The 20,771-nt window shown below is 29.2% G+C and overlaps 2 protein-coding genes across 11 annotated transcripts in view; both read left to right on the top strand.

The window, feature by feature from the left end:
* Positions 1-20,771, top strand: part of LOC105201065 (G-protein coupled receptor Mth) — a 335,046-nt gene that overhangs the window by 301,453 nt on the left and 12,822 nt on the right. For 3 of the 7 annotated variants that reach the window (XM_039453764.1, XM_026141136.2, XM_039453768.1), the window contains exons 1-2: positions 16,703-17,258; positions 20,434-20,565. The gene's annotated coding sequence lies outside the window, so the exon portion shown is untranslated. Of the gene's footprint in view, positions 1-16,702; positions 17,259-20,433; positions 20,566-20,771 lie in introns of those variants that run through there. The other 4 variants (XM_039453765.1, XM_039453767.1, XM_039453769.1 and 1 more) reach the window with 3 other exon arrangements.
* LOC105201067 (probable G-protein coupled receptor Mth-like 3) lies at positions 1,495-14,813 on the top strand. Of its 4 annotated transcripts, XM_039453779.1 has the most exons (12): positions 1,495-2,047; positions 2,463-2,473; positions 4,322-4,574; positions 4,920-5,613; positions 5,933-6,283; positions 7,773-8,070; positions 8,449-8,668; positions 9,270-9,487; positions 9,561-9,639; positions 11,307-11,488; positions 12,848-13,028; positions 14,346-14,813. In XM_039453779.1, the coding sequence occupies exons 4-12, from the start codon at positions 5,347-5,349 to the stop codon at positions 14,389-14,391; spliced, it is 1,842 nt and encodes a 613-aa protein (XP_039309713.1). In that variant the 5' UTR covers positions 1,495-2,047; positions 2,463-2,473; positions 4,322-4,574; positions 4,920-5,346; the 3' UTR covers positions 14,392-14,813. The 4 variants fall into 4 exon arrangements, with proteins under 4 accessions (XP_039309713.1, XP_039309714.1, XP_039309711.1 ...); XM_039453780.1 differs by lacking the exon at positions 2,463-2,473 and having other exon boundaries at positions 4,451-4,574; XM_039453777.1 differs by lacking the exon at positions 2,463-2,473.

Genomic DNA, 20,771 nt, shown 5'->3' with positions numbered 1-20,771 from the left:
TGCATATAAGCGTTAAAATCTTTAAATCATGAAATCTTTACAAAAATCACATTTTAGATGTATTTACTACTCGTTAAAAATATTTTGCTTGATGAATAAATTCACATTATTATAAGTAGAATATGTCTAAACAGTGGAATTTGCATTTCTACAACCCCGACTAAACAGAATATCACATTGGTTTTATCTACTCTTTCGTTTCTAAACAAAATTGTTATCTGAAAATAAAATAAAACACAAAGCATCAAGTTTTTATAATGATAATTATTACTAAATCATTGTAATAAAAACGTTTAATAAAACTTATCTGAAAAAAACTGTTTTTAAAATTTTTTAAAATCTCCATTGACGCAGGAAATAAGAACAACACAATATTATTATTACACTATTAACCTTGCGATACATGTAACAATTTATGTCTATAACTGTCAAAACGCGATTTTCGCGATGAAAGCAGCTCGCGAAGTAAGCACAGCGCAAGAATCAATCAACATTTCGGAAAAGCGTCAACAATAAACTTCGAGAAATTGCGACTATTAATTTAAAATGGATTTTTTCAGATAGGATAATAATTTATCAGAATTTGTATAGAAAAGAAGATGGTATTGTGTATATCCGTATTATTTCCGTTATTAAGTGACAAGTTACTATTAATAGCGGTAATGTATTTAGTTACTATTAATAGCCTATAATGTAGTGGCGGTATTATGCCAATACGCTGCAATTGTTATAAAGCATTTTTACTTTTGAGCATTTCGAAACCTTTTCAAGCTACATTTTAACATTTAATTACACATACTCCCTTATTGTTTTTAAAATAGAGCGTATTATCATACGAATAAATGTATACAAATTTAAGGGTTTTTTTTATAATTATTATAGCACACTTAATTATTACCGAATGAAGTCGATGTATTAGTAGACAGTAAAACAAAGATAACGAAAAAGATGAATAAGAGCGGTGAGATTCATAATATGGATTGTGTATGTACAATAAAAACTTTATAAGGTATTATAATAATAGTAGGATAAGTTCTTTACTGTTTCTTATGTGCAATCCCATAAACAATGTGCTTTGAATATAAAATTTGATTCACGAATTTACTAATGAATTGTGTATATATGAACGAAAGAAATTGTATAAAAAAAAGCCAGACTAGAGCATATATGTTTTCCTATCAGTTTGCCTAGTGGAAAATTTCCTATTAGGGGACACTTTTACCTCTTCCTCATTATGACCTAACCGTAAATCAGGCATACCCAGTCAAATTTCTTCTCAGGGTATAAATTATTAGACTGCCTAATCGTGAACAACGGGAGTTCTCTTACATTAAAGCCGTTGTACGATATTTTATGCGCTCCGCGTAAGTCCCGGTTGAAGAACTTATATTTAAAATGACCCAAAATTGTCTATTTCTATTATACAAGTGAAACCTTGATATTCCGTAATTTTTTTATAATTAACTATATGTAGAGGAGAAGATGGTAAAATGGCACTCATTTTTATTTTATTGAATAACTTTGTTTATAATTAATATTTACTATTGAAACTTTACGGCTTTAAGTTACAGCAACATTAACATTTAATGTAGAAAAATCAAAATAAATTTAATATTGAAAAAATATTCACACTTCAACATTCAACATCGCAATGTTTCTACAATATCTCCGCAATATTGCATTGCAATTTGCAACATTACAACATTGCTACAATGTTGCTGTAATGTTCTGTGCTGTATGGATACGTAGTGTCTTACGGATGTTCTTGTGGGAAGGCTCTAAGGTTGCTGTACGTTATAGAAAATTATAGGAATATAGATCAAAGCAAAGAGATGTCGATATTCCGCAATTATCATAACGTGAGAAATCCCGCTTGGAGCTGGACCGCGTGATACGTCCAATCGCAAGGCGCCATAAACCTCCTTGCGTGGGATAGGAAGCCTTTTGTATGCTCTGTATAAAATTCGAACTTCACTTTGCTGTTGGGACCGTCGCCGTCAAGACAAGCCATCAGAACAATCTGCCTCGACAAGGAGCGTTTGTGTTGGTAAGACAAACCAACATTCTTTATATATTTAATTTATTTCAACATATTTAAAATTGTGTTTCTGTAATCCTTACGAAAACAATTACATGAATACAAAAATATTACCAATATACTGTTGAACAACTGATGTACACCAGTAATTTCCTCGTATTCTGGTAATTTTTTTTTTTTTAAGAAAAGAGACATTACACTGACTGGTTTTTTAAGGAAAAAAGTCATTACACTGAATAAACATTGAATATACGTTAAAGACTTTTAATAAATTTTAATAAATATATTAGTATCTATTTATACATTATGGAAACAGGTATAGTCTGAACAGTTTGTAAATATTCATTAGACGTGATCTTCTTGATAAACAACTTTTTATGCTTGATTTGAAAAGGTAAAATAATAGAGAATTGAATCTTTCTAGATGTGCGAGAGGTGGCCTTGGATGAAATAATTACTATAAACGAGAAATCTTATAACTATGCTCATAAGTCAGCGATTGTTTAAGTGATATATCATGACTATGTTATTATTACAATACTATAGTCGATATGAATAAAACGTGACATAAAGGATCTTATGTCGCACACAAAGTTTTAAGTTCTAAACGTTACGTCGTATGCGATATTACCATTTAGAAATGAAAGGATTCAAACGTTCTGTGAAATTTTGCAATAAAAATGTTTTGAAAACCTTGTGATATAATATGTTGCAACGGAAATGTATGTGAAATCTATCACATGCAATAAATTTTCTAATTAGGTTTTGTACATTGGGCAAATTCTGCTTAGGTACATCAACCAAGTAAAAAAAATTGTCTTATTGCTTTCATCGACTATCCGAGCAAAAATTTTCCAAATGAATTCGTAGAAATATATACAAACCTGTTAAACAAGAATGTTACGCAATAAAATTATTGTGTGACATTCTTTCTTAACAGATTTATACATACTTCTACTACACAAACTTAGCACAGCGCAAATAAATTTAAAAAATTTTTGTTATTTATTTTCTTTTATATATATATATATATATATATGTATAAATAAATAACGCCTTATTTTATTAAGTAGTTCAGAAATCATATTTGCGTTTATTATGTTAATCAAATTGCAAATAATGAATATAGAAAATATTTAAATACTTTAAATTTAATGTACTTTACAGATATGTTTAAATTACGATAAGTAATACTTCGAATAAAATTTAGATTAAGACTTCGCAAAACATGCATAATTCGGCTAATTTTCGGCTTAAAGTTTTCTCCTTACCTTACTATTTCCAGCGGAATCCAAATGCCGATTGACATTTAGACTATGTGTATATTGGTGAAATAAAGGGAACAGAGTTAGCTGAAATTCGGCCAAAATGCGCATTGTTTTCCTGAGCCACGGTTTATATAATGTCAGTATTTTAGCAATTTTAAACGGCTTTAAAATCTTCCTTGCGATGCGAAATTGTTCACATACTATACAGGACCTATTTAAACAAATTTGCATAACCATATAACCATATACATAAGGAAATTGATTGGTCCGTTAGGACAAGCATAAGAATATAAAGCAATCAATTCCCTTATATATTATTTATAATTATGTCTCTATGCAAATTTGTCTCGATGGGCCCTAACGCTTGGAAAACACTGGCGCAACACGGATATTTGGTACAGCGAATCGAATCAAACAGTTAAAGCAAACATGTAGTACTTTATTACTAAGGGGCTTAGTATAAAAATCGGTCTCTAGTTATGACATAATTTCAAAGATTTCAAATTCTTAAATAGAAGTGATACGCTGTTAAATTTTTAATTTGAAGATTAATTAAAAATTTAACAGCTGTTAATAAGTAAAAAAATGGATTTGAAAATTGAAATTATATTTACTTAAGAGCTATTGAATAATTCTTAATTTTGCCCTAAAACTTTATCAATATCTTTACTTTTCAGTTATGGAAAGGATTGAATGAATATTCATTCAACTTCCTACTGAAAAAATAAAATTTCAATTTACGAGATGTAAATTTTGCAGCATTGAAAAACTGCTTATAAATAGCTTACAATTATATGGAGGAGTGGGAAGGGATGGATTTTTAAGAATCAGCTGATGTTATTGAGGCGTTAAAATAATGGTGGGTTTGGAGAGACTGCTACTAGCGCTATTTGTATTTTCTATCTTTATCATTCATTAGATGATTAATCAGGATAAACTGATAACGCTAATAGCGTCTCCCCGAACATATCCCTAAGAGAGTTTTTAATTCGCTTTATCGTGCTACTCTATTCAGTTGTGACACATCGAGGAACATGTGTAAATAATGCAGACAAATATCAAAGAATAATTACACTAAAAGCAACGTACTCTCAGACCGGACAATATTATAAAATGGAACGAGGATATCGTTGATTATTTACAGTGACACATACAACGGAAATGAGTGTTCGACTGAATGCACAGATAACTTGTTGCGTAACATCAGGAAGATAAAAAAATTGGTGAATAAAAAGAAAATTGAGTGAGGATCGCAATTTTTCAAACACGTAAGTTAATTGATTAATTATCTGTTACTTTTATTGCGATACGTTAAATAGATTTTTATCTCAATTTTTTTGTTAAAAAACAAAATAAGTGATACATTTAGACAAATATATATATATATATATATATATATTTAACTTATAAAAACGTTATAATTTATAAATATATAAAGATATAATCTCTTATGATAAATATTAATCTTGATTTTAAAATTTTAATAATTACCTATTACATAATAATAATTTGATAGCAAGTATTGTATAACTCAATTTATAATAGTATAAACATACATTTCTGCTCAGAATAATTTTAATAGAAACATAATGATTCAAGTTCTTATTAAACAGATAGCAACTATTTCTCTCCGAAATAGCAAACAAAAGAAAAATCGAAACACAAAGAAATAAAATTGAATGCAAGAAAGCACGTGAAATGGCGGTTTAAAATTTAAACAATTAAAGGAATTTGTTTAAATACGACTTAAAATAATAATTCAGCAAGGAAAGTCTGAAGAAGTTCTATTTGAAGAAGAGTAAAGAAGCTGCATGTATTATTTGTGGACAAGTAAATTATATCTTTATTAAAATAAAGTATACGTAGAGAAAAACAACTTTAAAGTATAAACTAGAGCAGCAGCTTTGAAATGTAACTGCAAAGTAACCAAAATTTTAATCTGGAAGTGTCAATTAAGAATGTGACGTTGAATTCAGATGAGCGATAGTAACAGAGATATATAGTTTACATTGAATAAACGAATTTTAGTTTTACACAACCATGTCTATGATAAAGTTCGCTTTGCTCGGCCTGGTATTATGCTTGATAAGATCATCATCTGAATGGCAACTGACGAAATGTTGCCCACCAGGACAGATCTTTGTAAATAAGTTCACCAACTGTGAATCAGTACCGTTATTCGCGATAGAGGTTTACGTTCACTATTGGAACATTACCAGAGAGTTCCAAGGAATTCCTCAATGCAACGAATCTGAGGATCTGGTGACAACGCCACTCGTCCATTTCGAATCTGTCACTAACTTAAAGGTAAATTGAAATTAAATTAATCTTGTTTATCTTTAACCTTAAGGTTGCACTGTTATTATTATCAAGATAGAAATTAAATTTTATAAGAAATATAAAGAGAATAATAAAGAAGTACAAAAAGGAATCTAGGGAAGTTAATAAACGCTTTTTTGATTCGCTAATGTATGTAACCATTTATATCATTTAAAAGAAAAATAATAGTATCCACACTTTGTACACCATCCTAATATGTCAAAGATACAATGATATTAACCACAATTGTTTAAAGGACTTTAAAAGCCAATTACCCTTGTTAAACAACTAAACAAATTGTTTGTAGGTGCCAGCTTGCCTTGAATTATTTTACAAGATAGGGGAAAAAAAACCCATAATAATAATTCATCACTGCCGATCAAACAAGGATCAACAAGTGAAAGCAATTGACGCATCCTTTCCGCAGCTTTTACACACCAGAAAATGTTGCTCTGGCGATACAATATTCGACAGCGACACAAAGACATGTCTGACCAGGTTAAACGAATCACAGAGTCTTGGAGCATTTTTGCTAAATAGATCGAGTGACGCAGAAAGTGCAGTGATACTCACTCATGGTCCACCTAAATGCCAAGGGCCGATCGTAAACTATGAAATTCACGAAAACGATATCTTTCTACGGAACAATACATATTCGGTGAGCAATGAATTAGAACTTCTAAGATAATTTTTGAAAGTATTGCATATCAACTATTATTTTGAGTATTCTGACAATTTAATTTTTTTAACTAGATTAACAATTAGTAATTAAAAGAACCAAAGTTTCTGTTACAACATTTTATTGCATAATATTGCTTTTGATATTCTGTTTTTTCACTTTTATGCACAAACAGAATATACATTGACACAAATATGATTTCCAAATTATACAGTAGGGTCTATAAATACTTTGACACAAATATTTTTAGCGATATTGTTTTACTTTTACTAAATATCCAAATAATTATCTTATCAATATGATAAAAATACACTCTTGTATCTAACTAAAACAAAAATATTGAAACTTGTTGATTATACAGTAATTATAAGTGATTATACAGTGATTATAAGTATTTTGTAACAAAATTGAATTTGAAGTCATCATACTGTATTTTAACAATATAAGAAATTTTAATTTTAGCCAGAATGTGTGACTAACTTTGTTTATATTGCAGACATATTAATGTTATGTCTTACAATGTTTAGTGGTATATCCATTTGCTTTTATCACTGCCGCACAATGGGATGGCATTGAGTTGACAAGCTTTTATATAAGGGCGATTTTTGTCAATTCTTCTTTTAAAATCTTGAAAAAAGCTTCTTACTGGAATATTTGCATCACTTATCGCATAGTTAAACTCTTCTTACATATTCCCTATGAGCTGTAAATTAAGACTCGAAATAGGCTATTCTAAAACTTTTATTGTTTTATTAGAAAAGAAACTAATCACATGTTTAGAGGTGCCAATGTGTAATATGTATATATTCTTCACGTTTTCTGAGATGACAGTGCTTAAAAAATACTATGTTAACATTAGTAATATAAATTGACTTTTCAATTTATTAACTTTGTTATATTATTTATTCTGATTTAATCTAAGAGTTGTGTTTGAAACCGAAAGTAACGGCACATAGTTCAAAAGACTCAGATATGTTGTACGAAATCAATTATTTCAGCCACTAAGTCCTGCTGTGATCGTACATATCGTCTTTAAATGTATTGTATTATATACAAAACGGGATCTAGTTTTAATTGTAAATTAAATGTATATATTTTTTGCCAGTTAAAAAATAGCATCATATTTATCTGGCGTGGGTAGTACTGTGTAATCTTATTTATAAATTTTTGTGGCATTATTGTGTCACTAGCACAAATCTTGATGATAATGGTTTTAAAAATGCCAACAAGTTATTACTCAAAAGTTGTCACGTATTGAAGGTATCAATTTAGCAAAATATGCGGACTTTGTTGTTACAATTCTGACACCACTAAATGTTATGGTATGTAATATACCAATAATAAAATAGACACATCGCTATGTAGGATAATTTATAAAAGCATTTGTACCATTTCAAATAGAAATATTACCTCCTGGATACGTCGATAAGAACTAAAACAACATTAAATGATTAAAATAACTTAACAGGTGATGATTCCAGTGTCCAAAAATAATGTCAAAGAGGAACCCGTTACTGAGGATAACGCTTGTCTCGAGATGATGCCGGAGTTTGCAGTTAAAAGAAAATTGGTAGTCCGTATCTGCAGAGATCCGGAATTCTGTGACACAAATGCTTGTATCAGAAAGTGCTGTGACGAAGATACATATGCTTATGACGATTGCGGTAGATATCTCCGTTCTAAACCTAATGAAGTGGGAGAATTTTACAATGCTCTTGCGAACGCCGTGAATCAGACGAATTCGTTCACTTTTGACACGACCGAAGGTATTTTTAATCAGAATGACCAAACAGAGAGATTTTCTCAATTTATTATTACATTACGGGTGAATTTCAGAGAAAATGCAAATATTACAGATCCTTACATTTTCTTTCTTCAAAAATTAAGAATTTTTTGTTCTGTCGAATACTTTCGCTTGATAATAGCAAAAACCTAATTTTAGAGAAAAATCCCCCAATCTGGCAACATCTAATGGTGTTTAAACAATTCTATTACTTTCTAAAAAAAATTTATATTTTTATCTTTATTGTGTTAGTTATCTGTCATTATTAATTGATTATAAATATATAATAGTAGACAATTGTCAAATTATTAATCCTAGCCACAGAGAAACGGAATTAACTTATAGTACTTTAATTACTTAGACCACGGAGTTTTGATTCAGCTGCCGTGTCAAAATATGTACATTTACAATCCAAATATATGGGAAAAACAAGTGTTACTGACATCAAATGGACATGTTTTTATCCGAAATTATGATACGAACGACATGCACTGCTTCGAAGTCAAACATAACAATTTCGGCAACTCTAGTTTTGATTTGTTTATCTGTCCTGAATTCCTAACTAGTGAGCATCATAAAAGGTATATTATTTCTATTATAATCTTCAACTATAAATTGTATTATGCGATAACTCTATATATATTTATTATTATTCGTGTACATTTACCAGCTGCATTCTACTTACCATTTTTGCTAATTTTTACCCTTTGATGATAGAATAGAGATTGTATTAATATGGAATTTGCCAATGCCTTGTTATAGAGGGAAATTTGTTCCGGAAAAGTGAATATGTATTGATTTCCTAATAATTAATTAAAATTCAATGCATTAAATTAGATTTTCATTAACGATGCTAGCGTATTACTGTGCATTCAGGCTCTTCTCTCTTCCACCGCACGTTTTTTTAAATTTGGTTAAATTCGATAGATTTAGTTTGTTTTAATTTTACGATGTCAAATAATCATAACATGTAGTAACATGTCGAGCACCGTATAATTAAAAAGTATTCAAATATTTGAGAGCTGTAAATATTTCAGTATGTACACGCGTCACAAGGAGAAACATTATTAATATATGTGAAATTGATGAAAATAATGTCAGATCAATTTTCGAGCATTAGATAAACGTGACGCATTTGTATATCCTACAAATTATGAAACCTAAAATGCATTTTTCGTTTAGCGCTGACTGGTGGTTCACCATATTGGTCATCAAATGTATATTTCTGCTGATGACGTTGCTAGTGTACGCGTACTTACCGAATCTGCAAAATATTCATGGAAAAACGATTATATGTTATGTAAGCAGTATCTTGCTGACTACCATCCTCTCATTCATCATCAATTGGGACAGCAAAGTCGCATTTGGGCGAATAGGAAAGACATCGTGCAAAGCTTTAGGTTTGTATACACACGTCTTGGGAAATATTCATACACGAATAACGTTAAACACATGTAAAAAATATTTTTCTAGCTTACATCGGGTTTTTTAGTTTTCATGCGGTATTTTTCTGGCTTAACGTCTTGTGCTTCGACATATGGCGGACTTTCGGGTAAGTCATACATCATGACATCATTGGGTTAAATGGAATTATCGAGGAATAGATAAATGAGACAATTATTGTACCATGCAAAAAATTAATAATAGTTTCTCTTAGATAATTAACTAGTGAATCAGTTTTTAATTTTAATACTTTAAATAAAGTTTATTACCGCACAAAATTATTTTCTCATTTATCTCCATGGCATTTCAATTAGATCACTGATTTTTCACCATTGTTTTGTGATTCTTATTAATCTCATTTTTATTGCTGATCATATTCCAATATATTTATTAAATTATAAGTTTCAATAAAAATTATAATCTTCAATTGTTTGAATATATATTTACAAAGATAAACAAGGAAGTATTAACTCTATACAAAATATTAATGATTGTTTTCGCAAATAATTTTTACATAGTGTTTCAACAAAATTATAATGATATGGCAAATTATATTGTTTATATAGCAATTATCATACATTTAAAAGTTAAATTTGGGAAATATCGTTTAAATATCTTGGCAAAAATAGAAAGCTTCTGGCAAGCGTCATGCAAGCATCATACAAGTGTCTCATGCTCCCATATTCAAATCTATGTTTTATAAAAAGTTTGATTACACCTACGTCACTTTTTTCATACTTTTTCGTTACATTCCGGTATTTCAATTTACACTTTACGCTTGCTTTATGCTTTATTTTAACCAGGATAAGAAAGCGTATTTAAATGAAATTGCATAAATCTGATTATTTATAATACCAGCAACTTGCCATGTATTTGTCTTGAACAAATTTGAAAATATCGATATTGAAGCAACATGCAGGTAACAATGTGTATATGTATTGCTAGTCCAATAGCAATATATTACTTGTCAGCATTATGAGAAGCTGTAATGAATTATAATGTTGTAATGAATTATAATCTGATGCTATTACAATTCTGAAGATGTAAAGTATTACGCTGATATTATTGTTAAGTAATTATCTCGTGTTAGGACAGCTATAATTTCAAGGATGACTTAATCGGATAAATATTAGAACTTTGTAAATCTTTTTTGAACGGCACTTATATTTATTATTCTACAATAGCGAATGGAAAAGCAAAAGCGGAACGAGGCTACACATATTTGTTTTACGCGAAAGCCTCTACACTGCTAAACTCTTGCACAGAAATACCGATACTTCCCTCGCGGACTACATGCAGGTCTATTTCGCCGTAGGTCATCTCACTTCCCTTCTAGGATCTTTACCCCATTCCTGCCAGCGCTGTTATAGCTCAACCGCAATTTTTCCCTATGCCTATATTTTCGAGAACCTACGTTATTGGTCACATATTTCTTTTGCACATAAATGCTTGCGACAATTCGTCAAGTCCCGATTGAATCATTTCTTATTTTTACACACGTAATCCGATAAAAAGATGGCTATATAAAGACACTATAATATGCATTTTGAATCAGTATCAATGATGGAGATTTCAGACTTCAATCTAAATTGTCGACAAATTGATGGTAAATTGTTGTATCATAAAGGCATCAACTTTTCAAGAAATGCGAATTCGATTGCTACAAATCTGATAATAACGCATGCTATGATTAAAAGCAATATTTCAGCATTTACATAGACACAATGCTAACTTAATAAGATCTAATAAGTTAATGTTAATTTATCTTCTCCACAGATCTATACGTGAGAATATGAATGTAAAGGACCGCAAGAATACGAAACGGTTGCTGTTGTACTGTTTATATGGGTGGGGCATGCCTTTCCTGATGTCAATCCTCATTATCGTTGTCGATAACACGAATTTACTACCAGGATATTTGACACCCGACATTGGCAATTTCTATTGTGGCTTAATATGTGAGTTATTAATTGGTAACACTTTTTCGAGAGATGATATAACGTAAAAAATTGAAGTCTTGTTATTTAAACTATGTAAACTTCATTATATTAAAGTTTTATATTACTTACTCAAAGTTCATGGTAATCACATGTCATATGTTAAATTATAATTATAGTTTGGATTGAGATAATGTGAACTATGTCTATGGTGGAAATATTGAATTTTGAAGCAAGATATCTCAAAAGATTAATATCGAAAATGATCAACATAAAATCCCTCAAAAATGTTATAGTTTTAACAACAACCGAACTTTTAAAGGATATTTATTTTAATTTGTTTGATAAAACTTCAAAAAATAATAATTAAATTTCAAACGATAATTATAAATAATAATTTCAAGACATAGATACAATTAGTTAAAAATGAACAGTTTTATCTTATTTTAATCTATTGAAGTACCGCGGTTTATAATGTTCGCTCATTCTATTACTAAACTACCAAAGACGATATATCGCCATCGTGCAATAAACAAGAACAATCGAATGTAAATTAATTAACCATGAATATATTTAAACATTTTTATCTTCTTTTGTATATACAATAATCTTTGGAACAATCAATTTACACAAATATTTGTAATTTAACTTTCTTAGCTAAAATAAGGACATAATTAGATTACACTATAATCTGTAAAACTACGACTTCGTATTAGAAAGAAATGAGAATTTTGATAACCAAACCACTACTTACATAGATTTTATACATTGATCACTCGAAAAAACTATGTGAAGTGTGCATCAAAAGCAGAGATCTCTATTCTTCATAATCAAAAGTCTACATTTCAAATTCGAATCGATTACTCTTTACATATATGACTCTAAAAAGTAATGTATGTATTTATATGTATTTTTTGTTAGTAATATTATGGATCATCAACGTATTTAATTAATTTGACTAAGCGATTGAAAAAAATCAAGTCATGTTGAAACTATGTCTCGCCATAAGAATTTTCAACAAAGAACAACAAAATTCGAACTTATGTACATAGGTACCCTTTAAAATGATGAATTTTTTTGTAAAGATTAATTTAGGTTTAACAGAGAAAGAAAATGTTGATAAAAAATCACGTTTCTTGGAATATCTCGAAATTGTGTGGCTCTTTTGGAATAAAGCTCGACACAAAATTTTCTTTTATCTAGGTATATATGTTTTGCCGTATAACGATTGACTAGACATGGAGCTCAAAATTCCCAACCTTATCCCGCTATACCTTCTCCACAAGAACATATTTTTATATTGATGTTACCAGTTTCAATGTACAGCGTAATAATTTTAAAACAGTTTAATTAAATTTTATTATTTTTTTTTTATCGAAGATAAAACCGATTGGAACAACTACGGCGATTTAATATTCGGTTATGGACCGGTGACGATTCAGCTAATATTCAACGTGGTGTTCTTCATTTTCACGGCAAAATATTACAATAAGGTAAAAGCGGACATAAAAAATGTAAATAACGATTCCAGAAGCAAACAATTTAATTCCATTAAGGACAGGTGAGTGCTTTTGAGTCTTCAAACATCAATTTTTTTTTTATTTTTGGAAGTAATTGTAAACTAAAAAACAAAGTTTAACAAACAATTTGTAGTTAAAGTAAGTAAATTTCAAACGCTTATTTTTGGACCTATTGTGTTAATTTTATTATTTTCAATCTATTTCTAAAGTTCTGCAACCTATGCAAAAATGCAAGAATTGCTTTGTACTTAAAACTGAAACACAAAAAAATATGACAAAATAATGTATGTTCCAAAAATTAGTTTGTACTGCTAATTTTTATTATAAATAATCAGTTAGATAACTATGCTGTGTAAAAAATAAATATTACACAGCTCTAGCTATCTAGTAAATATCATTTCGCAATTATTAAAATCATTTCTTTGGTTTTATTGAGTGCGAAATGGTATTTACTAGATAACCAGACCTAAATAATGGTTATTTTTACAAAGCATAATTATCTAACTCATTATTCATAACATAATAGAAATCCAAAATGTAAACTAAATTTTAAATTTCTAATTTCTAAATTTCAATTTTTTATCAAGAGTCCCTCATTTGGAGGAAGTTAATCACATTTGTTATTGATGTATGCCAATAAATACTAACTTCTAATGTTATAATTTTACACTCAACTATATAGCTGTTCAATACGACACAATATTTTATATCACATATATTTGTTGAGTGTGAAATTATTACGTTTATGTTCTCGTTCTCGTTACTTAAATATGTTAATTCATCATATTAAAATCATATTAAATTACATTAAGATATTATTTATATTGTATATACCATATGCGTCAGCAAAACTTGACATCAATTGTCAAATTAGCTGCGATTGATAAAGATTCGGTGAATTGAAAACTGTTCAGTTCTTGTAATGTAAATAAAAATAAAAGTAAAGGTGAAATTTAATTTATAACCATATAAATTACTCGTCTTAGGCATTGATTCTTTTTATTATTACTTTGTATAAACAAGTATAAATATTACTGATTTTATATTCAATGTAACATTAATATTATATTACTGTCTACAGTTAATGTTTACCGGGTTCATACAAATAATTATTGCTATTAACTTCTAAATGAGAGACACTTTATACACAATTATTTTGATATTATAGCAAATGTTCATGGAATAATCCTAAATACATTGTAATAATAGAACAATATTTATTTAATTTTATAACTGTTTTATCTGTATTTATGAGAGATATCTTTATGTAATGTTCACTTTATTTCCAATTCTATTTTATAACAGGATTGTGTTCATATTATTTTTTAATTGATTGTATTTATATTATTTTTCAATAGATTTATCATGATCGTCAAATTGTTCATCATTATGGGAATGCAATAGCTATTTGATACAGCAACCTATTTCCTCAACAAATGTTTAGGTTACGATAATAAGTGGGAAATAATTTATTACATCGGCCTTGGCTTAGATTGTCTTGAAGGTTTATTGATTTTCATTATTTTTGTTTTAAAAAAAAACGTGTATCAAGCTATTCGCAAACGTTTGCAAGATATAAAATAAAATCAACCTTCAACGTAACCACGTCGTTGTTTACTTATACAGTTAGAAAAAGCGCGATCAACTACGCGATATTTTTATTTCATTTACGCGACTTATTCTTTAAAAAAGCGTCGATAACTAGCTGTATTGAGAATTTGAGAGATCGGAGAGAGAGAGTAACAATTCAAATAGGAAAACAGATGGGTCATTTCAGAAATTCGGTTAATCCCGTAAAGGATGGGGTCAAGTAGCAATACAACGAATTGAATAAGAAAAGGAAATAGACAGAAGGATCGTAATAAAAATTTGAAAAGATCATTGCCTGAAAGCGACACCCTGCTCTAGTAAAATTTGAGTTATATCAAAATGGGGGGATAAATATAATGTTGAAGAATTTCCCAATACATTGAAAGTAAGACAGTCTATTGGTTTGTTTTCTGTTCCTAAATTTGCAGATTGAACGAGTGTACACTTAAAGTAAAATGGGTAGAGAAAAAGAATATACTGTGGCTACTGTAAACATTATAGCTACCTCCATTAACCCCATAATTACAAAATAAAATTAAATAATTATTTATGAAAATAGATTGTAATTATTTATGGAAATATATATTTACAATTAGTAGTCCGCTGTTTTTTAATGGCGTTAATATGCTAATACATAATAACTAACAATAGTTATAACATATTTTAACTTTTCAGCACTTTTTCAAGGTATATTTTAGCACTCAATTTCATATACGTCCGCATTGTTTTTAAACTTGATTATTATCAAATGAATGTATTTACATTCCAGTGCTTCTTTATCATTTAAACTTTTATTCAGCTATACACATTTTGAGTTATGCGAAGTTAAACAATAACATGGGACTTTGTTAATATGGTTTTTTTAAACAAAATTTTCATGTCAAAATGTTTCTTCGATAAATCGATTGTTATTTTAAAGGGCACTGTTTAGAAACACTAAAGATATCATTTTATATTTGTTATTTAAAGTTAAACAGAGATAAAATAATATTTCTCATAATATTTCTAAAGTCTTTAAACGCAGGAAAATTTTAAATCTGAAAAATTGTAAACGATGGAAAGTTAAAAATATATAATTTTGTTATATAAACTGTTATTTTTTTTTAAGTAAACCGATTTTTTAAAAATTAGTTTTGGGTTTGCCATATTATCTCTACTTTTCTTCTTCCACTGATTATGCAGTGAGCCGATATTTTACAAATCACATCCTAATTAAGTAATTAATACTCTATTACTTTAAATCTTGAATTTGTTAAACAAAACTTTGACGAATATAATCGTTCTAGTTTCAACATAAAACTGATTATAAACAATTATTGATTATAAACAAAGTTATTCAATAAAATGAAAATGGGTACCATATTACCCTCTTTTCCTCTATAAAGTTTAAAAGTTAATAAAATTGAGAAAGGATGTTCCAGTGCAGTCTAGTGCGGGAATAGGAAACAAACCTTATGTGACCGGCTATTCATCAGCGAGATTTGACGCACTCAAGTGATTCTCCAAAGATTTGTTTAGATGCAAAAATATAGATCAAGACATCTTAGTCGGCTCGTCATTAAGAAACTTGTAAGTGCCATGCATAAGCAGCGTGCCTCGCACAAGAGAATCGATGTCCTGCAAATTGCATCCTCTGCACAAGGACATGATCAATTCACAATTAATCTCTCTCTTGTCGTCTCAGGACAGTACATTTTAACTTGCCATTTTTTCATTTTTCACAATTTTCGATTTACCAAATAAAATGTATCAAACACGTCAATTACAGTATGACTGTCTTAATGTATCGCCAGACGTAGAAAATTTAGTATATTATCAATATTAAGAATGTACGATAGTTTTTGTAAAGATGTTGTAAACAAGTCACAAATATATATGTCTGTGTAAAATCTGTAATCCTCGTCAAATTAATCGATACTTTTCCCATTTATTGTCACATTTAATTTCGCATTCTCCTTTCCCTCACAAGCGTGATATCACTATTTTAAGTCAAATTATGATGAATTCTAGTTATTATTTATAAAACTTAGATTTGTTTAGTAAATCGTCGTTATATGCTAATATGCCAATAACTAATATTTGCCCTAACGGAAAAATTTTTACACATAAGAACAAATTCAATGCGAAACAATGCGCAAATCCAAAAAAATACGCAATACTACGACAGTTGAATTATGTAAAATTTCGTAAAAATACGTAAAAATATTTACTAAGTAGTAAGTCTTGTTTTGTTTTATTACAAATTATTACGGGACGGACATAGTTCTTTTTATAGACACGATAAGAATTTGCCGATGTATGCTTCATTACGAATTATTAAAGGAAGGGCACAGAATTTCTTGGATTTTCAAAGAAGCAATGCCGATCCAATTGTAAGTCTCATCACAGTTTTCAACGTGGTTCTCTTAGTCAAACTGTGCATCCAAAAGTGAAAGCGCGATTCGCGCGAGTCGCAAGCACGTGATAAGATGGGCCCAATCGTAAGGCGCTACGAACCCCATGGCGTGGGACAGGTAGCTTTGCGTCCTACTACAAAAAATTCGAACTTTACTTTGCTGTTGGGACCGTAGCCGTCAAGACGAGCCGCGAGAACAACCTGCCTCGACGAAGGAGCATTTGCGTCGGTAAGACGAACCAACATTTTGTAAAGCCGATTTTGCATCGGTTGGGTACCGTGTGCGGTAAGTGGACACCGGTGTCACCTTTATGAAAAACCTAAAGATTGTTGAATAAGAAATTGGACATCGTATCTAAAACATAGAGCAATCCACGTCAAAATAAGCTACCTGTTTTTGAAAAATTTTTTGGATTTTGAAACTTACTGAGGTTGAAGTGTTTAAAGATATAATTTTTTTTGCGCAAAATCTTAATCCAACTCTTTGAGTGGGTGCAAAGAGAATAATGTTTGCATTTTGTTATTATGCATTTATCTCTAATGTTTTTTTGGACAGAAGGTGGAATTAATATAATGAAATTTTCTTCGTTTTCCTATAGGAAAAAAGTTTATGGGAGGGATTAAAAGGAATTTTAGGTAATTATTGATTATCAACCCTATTCAAGTATGTGAAATCTTTGTAATTACGTCATAACTAAAGACCGATTTTTATACTAAATCCCTCAAAATAAAATACTACATGTCTGCTTTAACTGTTCGATTCGATTCGCAGTATTAAATACCCGTGCTGCGCCGGTGTTTTCCAAGCATTAAAGCCTATCCAGAAAAATTTGCATAGTTGCATAATTATATTGCATAAGGAAATTGATTGGTTTATATTCTTATGCATGGGCTATTAAACCAATCAATTTACTTATTATGTACATTATGCAAATTTTGTAAAATAGGTCCTTTATAGTACGTAAACAATTTCGCATTGCAAAATTGTTTAAAATTGCTAAAATACAGACATCATTTAAATCAGAGCTCAGTAAAAAAATGTGCATTTTGGCCGAATGTCAGTTAACTCTGTTCCCCTTACCTTACCAACATGCACACAATCAAAATGTCAATCGGTATTTGGATTATACGAGAAATAGTGAGGTAAGGAAAAAGCCGAAATGCTTTAAGCCGAAAATTAGCCGAAATGTGCATTTTTGCAAAACTCTGAACCTTATTCAAAGGATTACTGATCATAATTTTAACATTTTTTTTAAGTACTTTAAATTTTAATTATTTCAATAATATCTTCTATATTTATTATTTGCAATTTGATTAACATAATAAATGCAAATATGATTTCTGAAATACTTGATAAATTAATGCCTAATACATGTATATAAAAGAAAATAATATTTTATTGCGTACAATTCTTGAATAACAGGTTTGTACATCCTTCTACTATTATTGTCTAACGTTTTTGAATAATAGATTTATACATACTTCTACTACTATTGTGTAACATTCTTGAATAATAGGTTTATACATCTATTACATAAACTCAGCACATGTAACAAATGCATTTGGAAAATTTTCACTGCGATAGTCAATGAAATCAATAAATTTTCTTTTTGGCTATTTTCCACTTGGTTGACGTACCTAAGCAAAAATTGCCCAATTTTAAAAAACCTAATTAGAACATTTTTTGCATGCGATAGATTTCAGATACATTTCCGTTGCAACATATTATATTACAAGGTTTTAAAAACATATTTTACAAGACGTTTGAATTCTTTCATTTCTAAAAGGTAATATCGCATACGAGGTAACGATTAGAACTTAAAACTTTGTGTGCAACATAAGATTCTTTATATCACGAAATCAAATTTTATTTGCATCAACTGTAGTATTGTAATAATAACATAATCATGATATATCACTTAAACAATCGCCGATTTATAAGCATAGTTATAAGATTTCTCATTTACAATTATTATTTTAGCCAAGACTTCTCGCACATCTAGAAAGGTTTGATTCTCTATTTTACCTTTCAAAATCATGCATAAAAAGTTGTTTATCAAGATCATGTTTAATGAATATTTACAAACTGTTCAGACTAAACACGTAATGTATAAATAGATACTAATGTATATATTAAAATTTATTAAAAGTTTGTAACGTATATTCAATGTTATTTAGTGTAATGTCTTTTTTCCTTAAAAAACCAGTCAGTGTAATGTTTCTTTTCTTAAAAAAAAAAATTACCAGAATACGAGAAAATTACTGGTGTACATCAGTTCTTCAACAGTGTATTGCTAATATTTTTGTATTCATGTAGTTGTTTCCGTAAGGATTACAGAAACGCAATTTAAAATATGTTAAAATAAATTGAAATTAAATATATAAAAACCAACCAGTATCGGCTCTTTATCGGCATCACTTTTATATATTTAATTTAATTTCTCTGAGACTAATACTGTTAAGTCACTGAAAAAGTTAAAAAGAGATGTTGTAAGATCTTATAAAACGCTTTTTCATCTCAACAGCCATTGTAATTTTTTGTTCCTCACTAGCCATCGTGAGCCTCGCCACTAGTAACTCGGGATTTATGATTCTATTAAAGGGTACATCATATGATGCGATGGTTTTCAACCGTGATTTTACTATCAACTTTCTAGGATATCATTAAAAAATGAAATGGCATATCGAAATTAAAAAATAAATTAATATTCACAATTATAAAAAATTTTTTTCTGTCAGTTTCAATATTAAAACTAGTCTTCCAGACTAGCCATTAATTTCACTTGATAATAGATTTATTGTAAATTAGCATATTTATCGTTTTTAAAAATTAATGAATAATTTAAAAGCTGTTTACAAGTGAAGAAATGGATTTGAAAATTGAAATTGTATCGACTTAGGAGCTATTAAATAATTCTTAACTTTGCCCTAAAACTTTATCAATACCTTTTCAGTTATGAAAAGGATTGAATAAATATTCATTCAATTTTCTACTAAAAAAATAAAATTGTAATTTACGAGATGTAAATTTTGCAGCATTTTAAAGCTTATAAATATTATAGCTTATAATTATATAATTCTATTCTTTTATTAATTCCGCTAAATGGAAGAGTGAGGAGAGACGGATTTTAAAAAATTAGCTAGTGTTATGTTGAGGTGTTAAAATAATGGTGCGTTTGGAGAGACCGCTGCTAGAGCTATTTGTGTTTTCTATCTTTATCATTCATTAAATGTTAACCAGGAAAGACTGATGAAAATAACGCTAATAGCGTCTCCCCGAACATATCCCTAAGAGAGCTATTAATTTGCTTTATCGTGCTATTAGCTCTATTCAGTTGTGTCACATCAAGAAACATTTGTAAATAATGCAGACAAATGTCAAAGAATAATTATACTAAAAGCAACGTATTCTCAGACGGGGCAATGTGATAAAAGTAATGGAACAAGTTGATTATTTACAGAGACATATACAAAGGAAATGAGTATTCGACTGCATGCACAGATAACTCGCTGCAATGTAACATTACTTCAAGAAGACAAGAAAATTGATGAATAAAGAGAGAACTGAGTGAGGATCGCAATTTTTCGAACAAGTAAGTTAATTGATTAATAATCTGTTACTTTTTACTGCGATACGTTAATTAGGTTTTTGTTATCTTAATTGTTTTGTTGAAAATCGAAATAAGTGAAACATTTAGACAGATATATATATATATATATATATATATATATATATATACATATATATATAACTTACTAAAACGTTATAATTTATAAATATATAAAAATATCATCTCTT

Source organism: Solenopsis invicta, chromosome 9 (genome assembly GCF_016802725.1).
Source record: "Solenopsis invicta isolate M01_SB chromosome 9, UNIL_Sinv_3.0, whole genome shotgun sequence".
Lineage (NCBI taxonomy): Eukaryota > Metazoa > Arthropoda > Insecta > Hymenoptera > Formicidae > Solenopsis > Solenopsis invicta.
Note: the sequence above shows the minus strand (reverse complement) of the source record. Positions and strands in the feature narration are given on the sequence as shown.

Excerpts from the sequence above, each read along its gene's own strand:
- LOC105201067 (XM_039453780.1), top strand. The coding sequence starts at position 5,347 with ATGTCTATGATAAAGTTCGCTTTGCTCGGCCTGGTATTATGCTTGATA. Across the intron at positions 6,284-7,772 it reads TACGGAACAATACATATTCG|GTGATGATTCCAGTGTCCAA; the intron begins GTGAGCAATGAA and ends ATAACTTAACAG. Across the intron at positions 9,488-9,560 it reads GACATCGTGCAAAGCTTTAG|CTTACATCGGGTTTTTTAGT; the intron begins GTTTGTATACAC and ends ATATTTTTCTAG.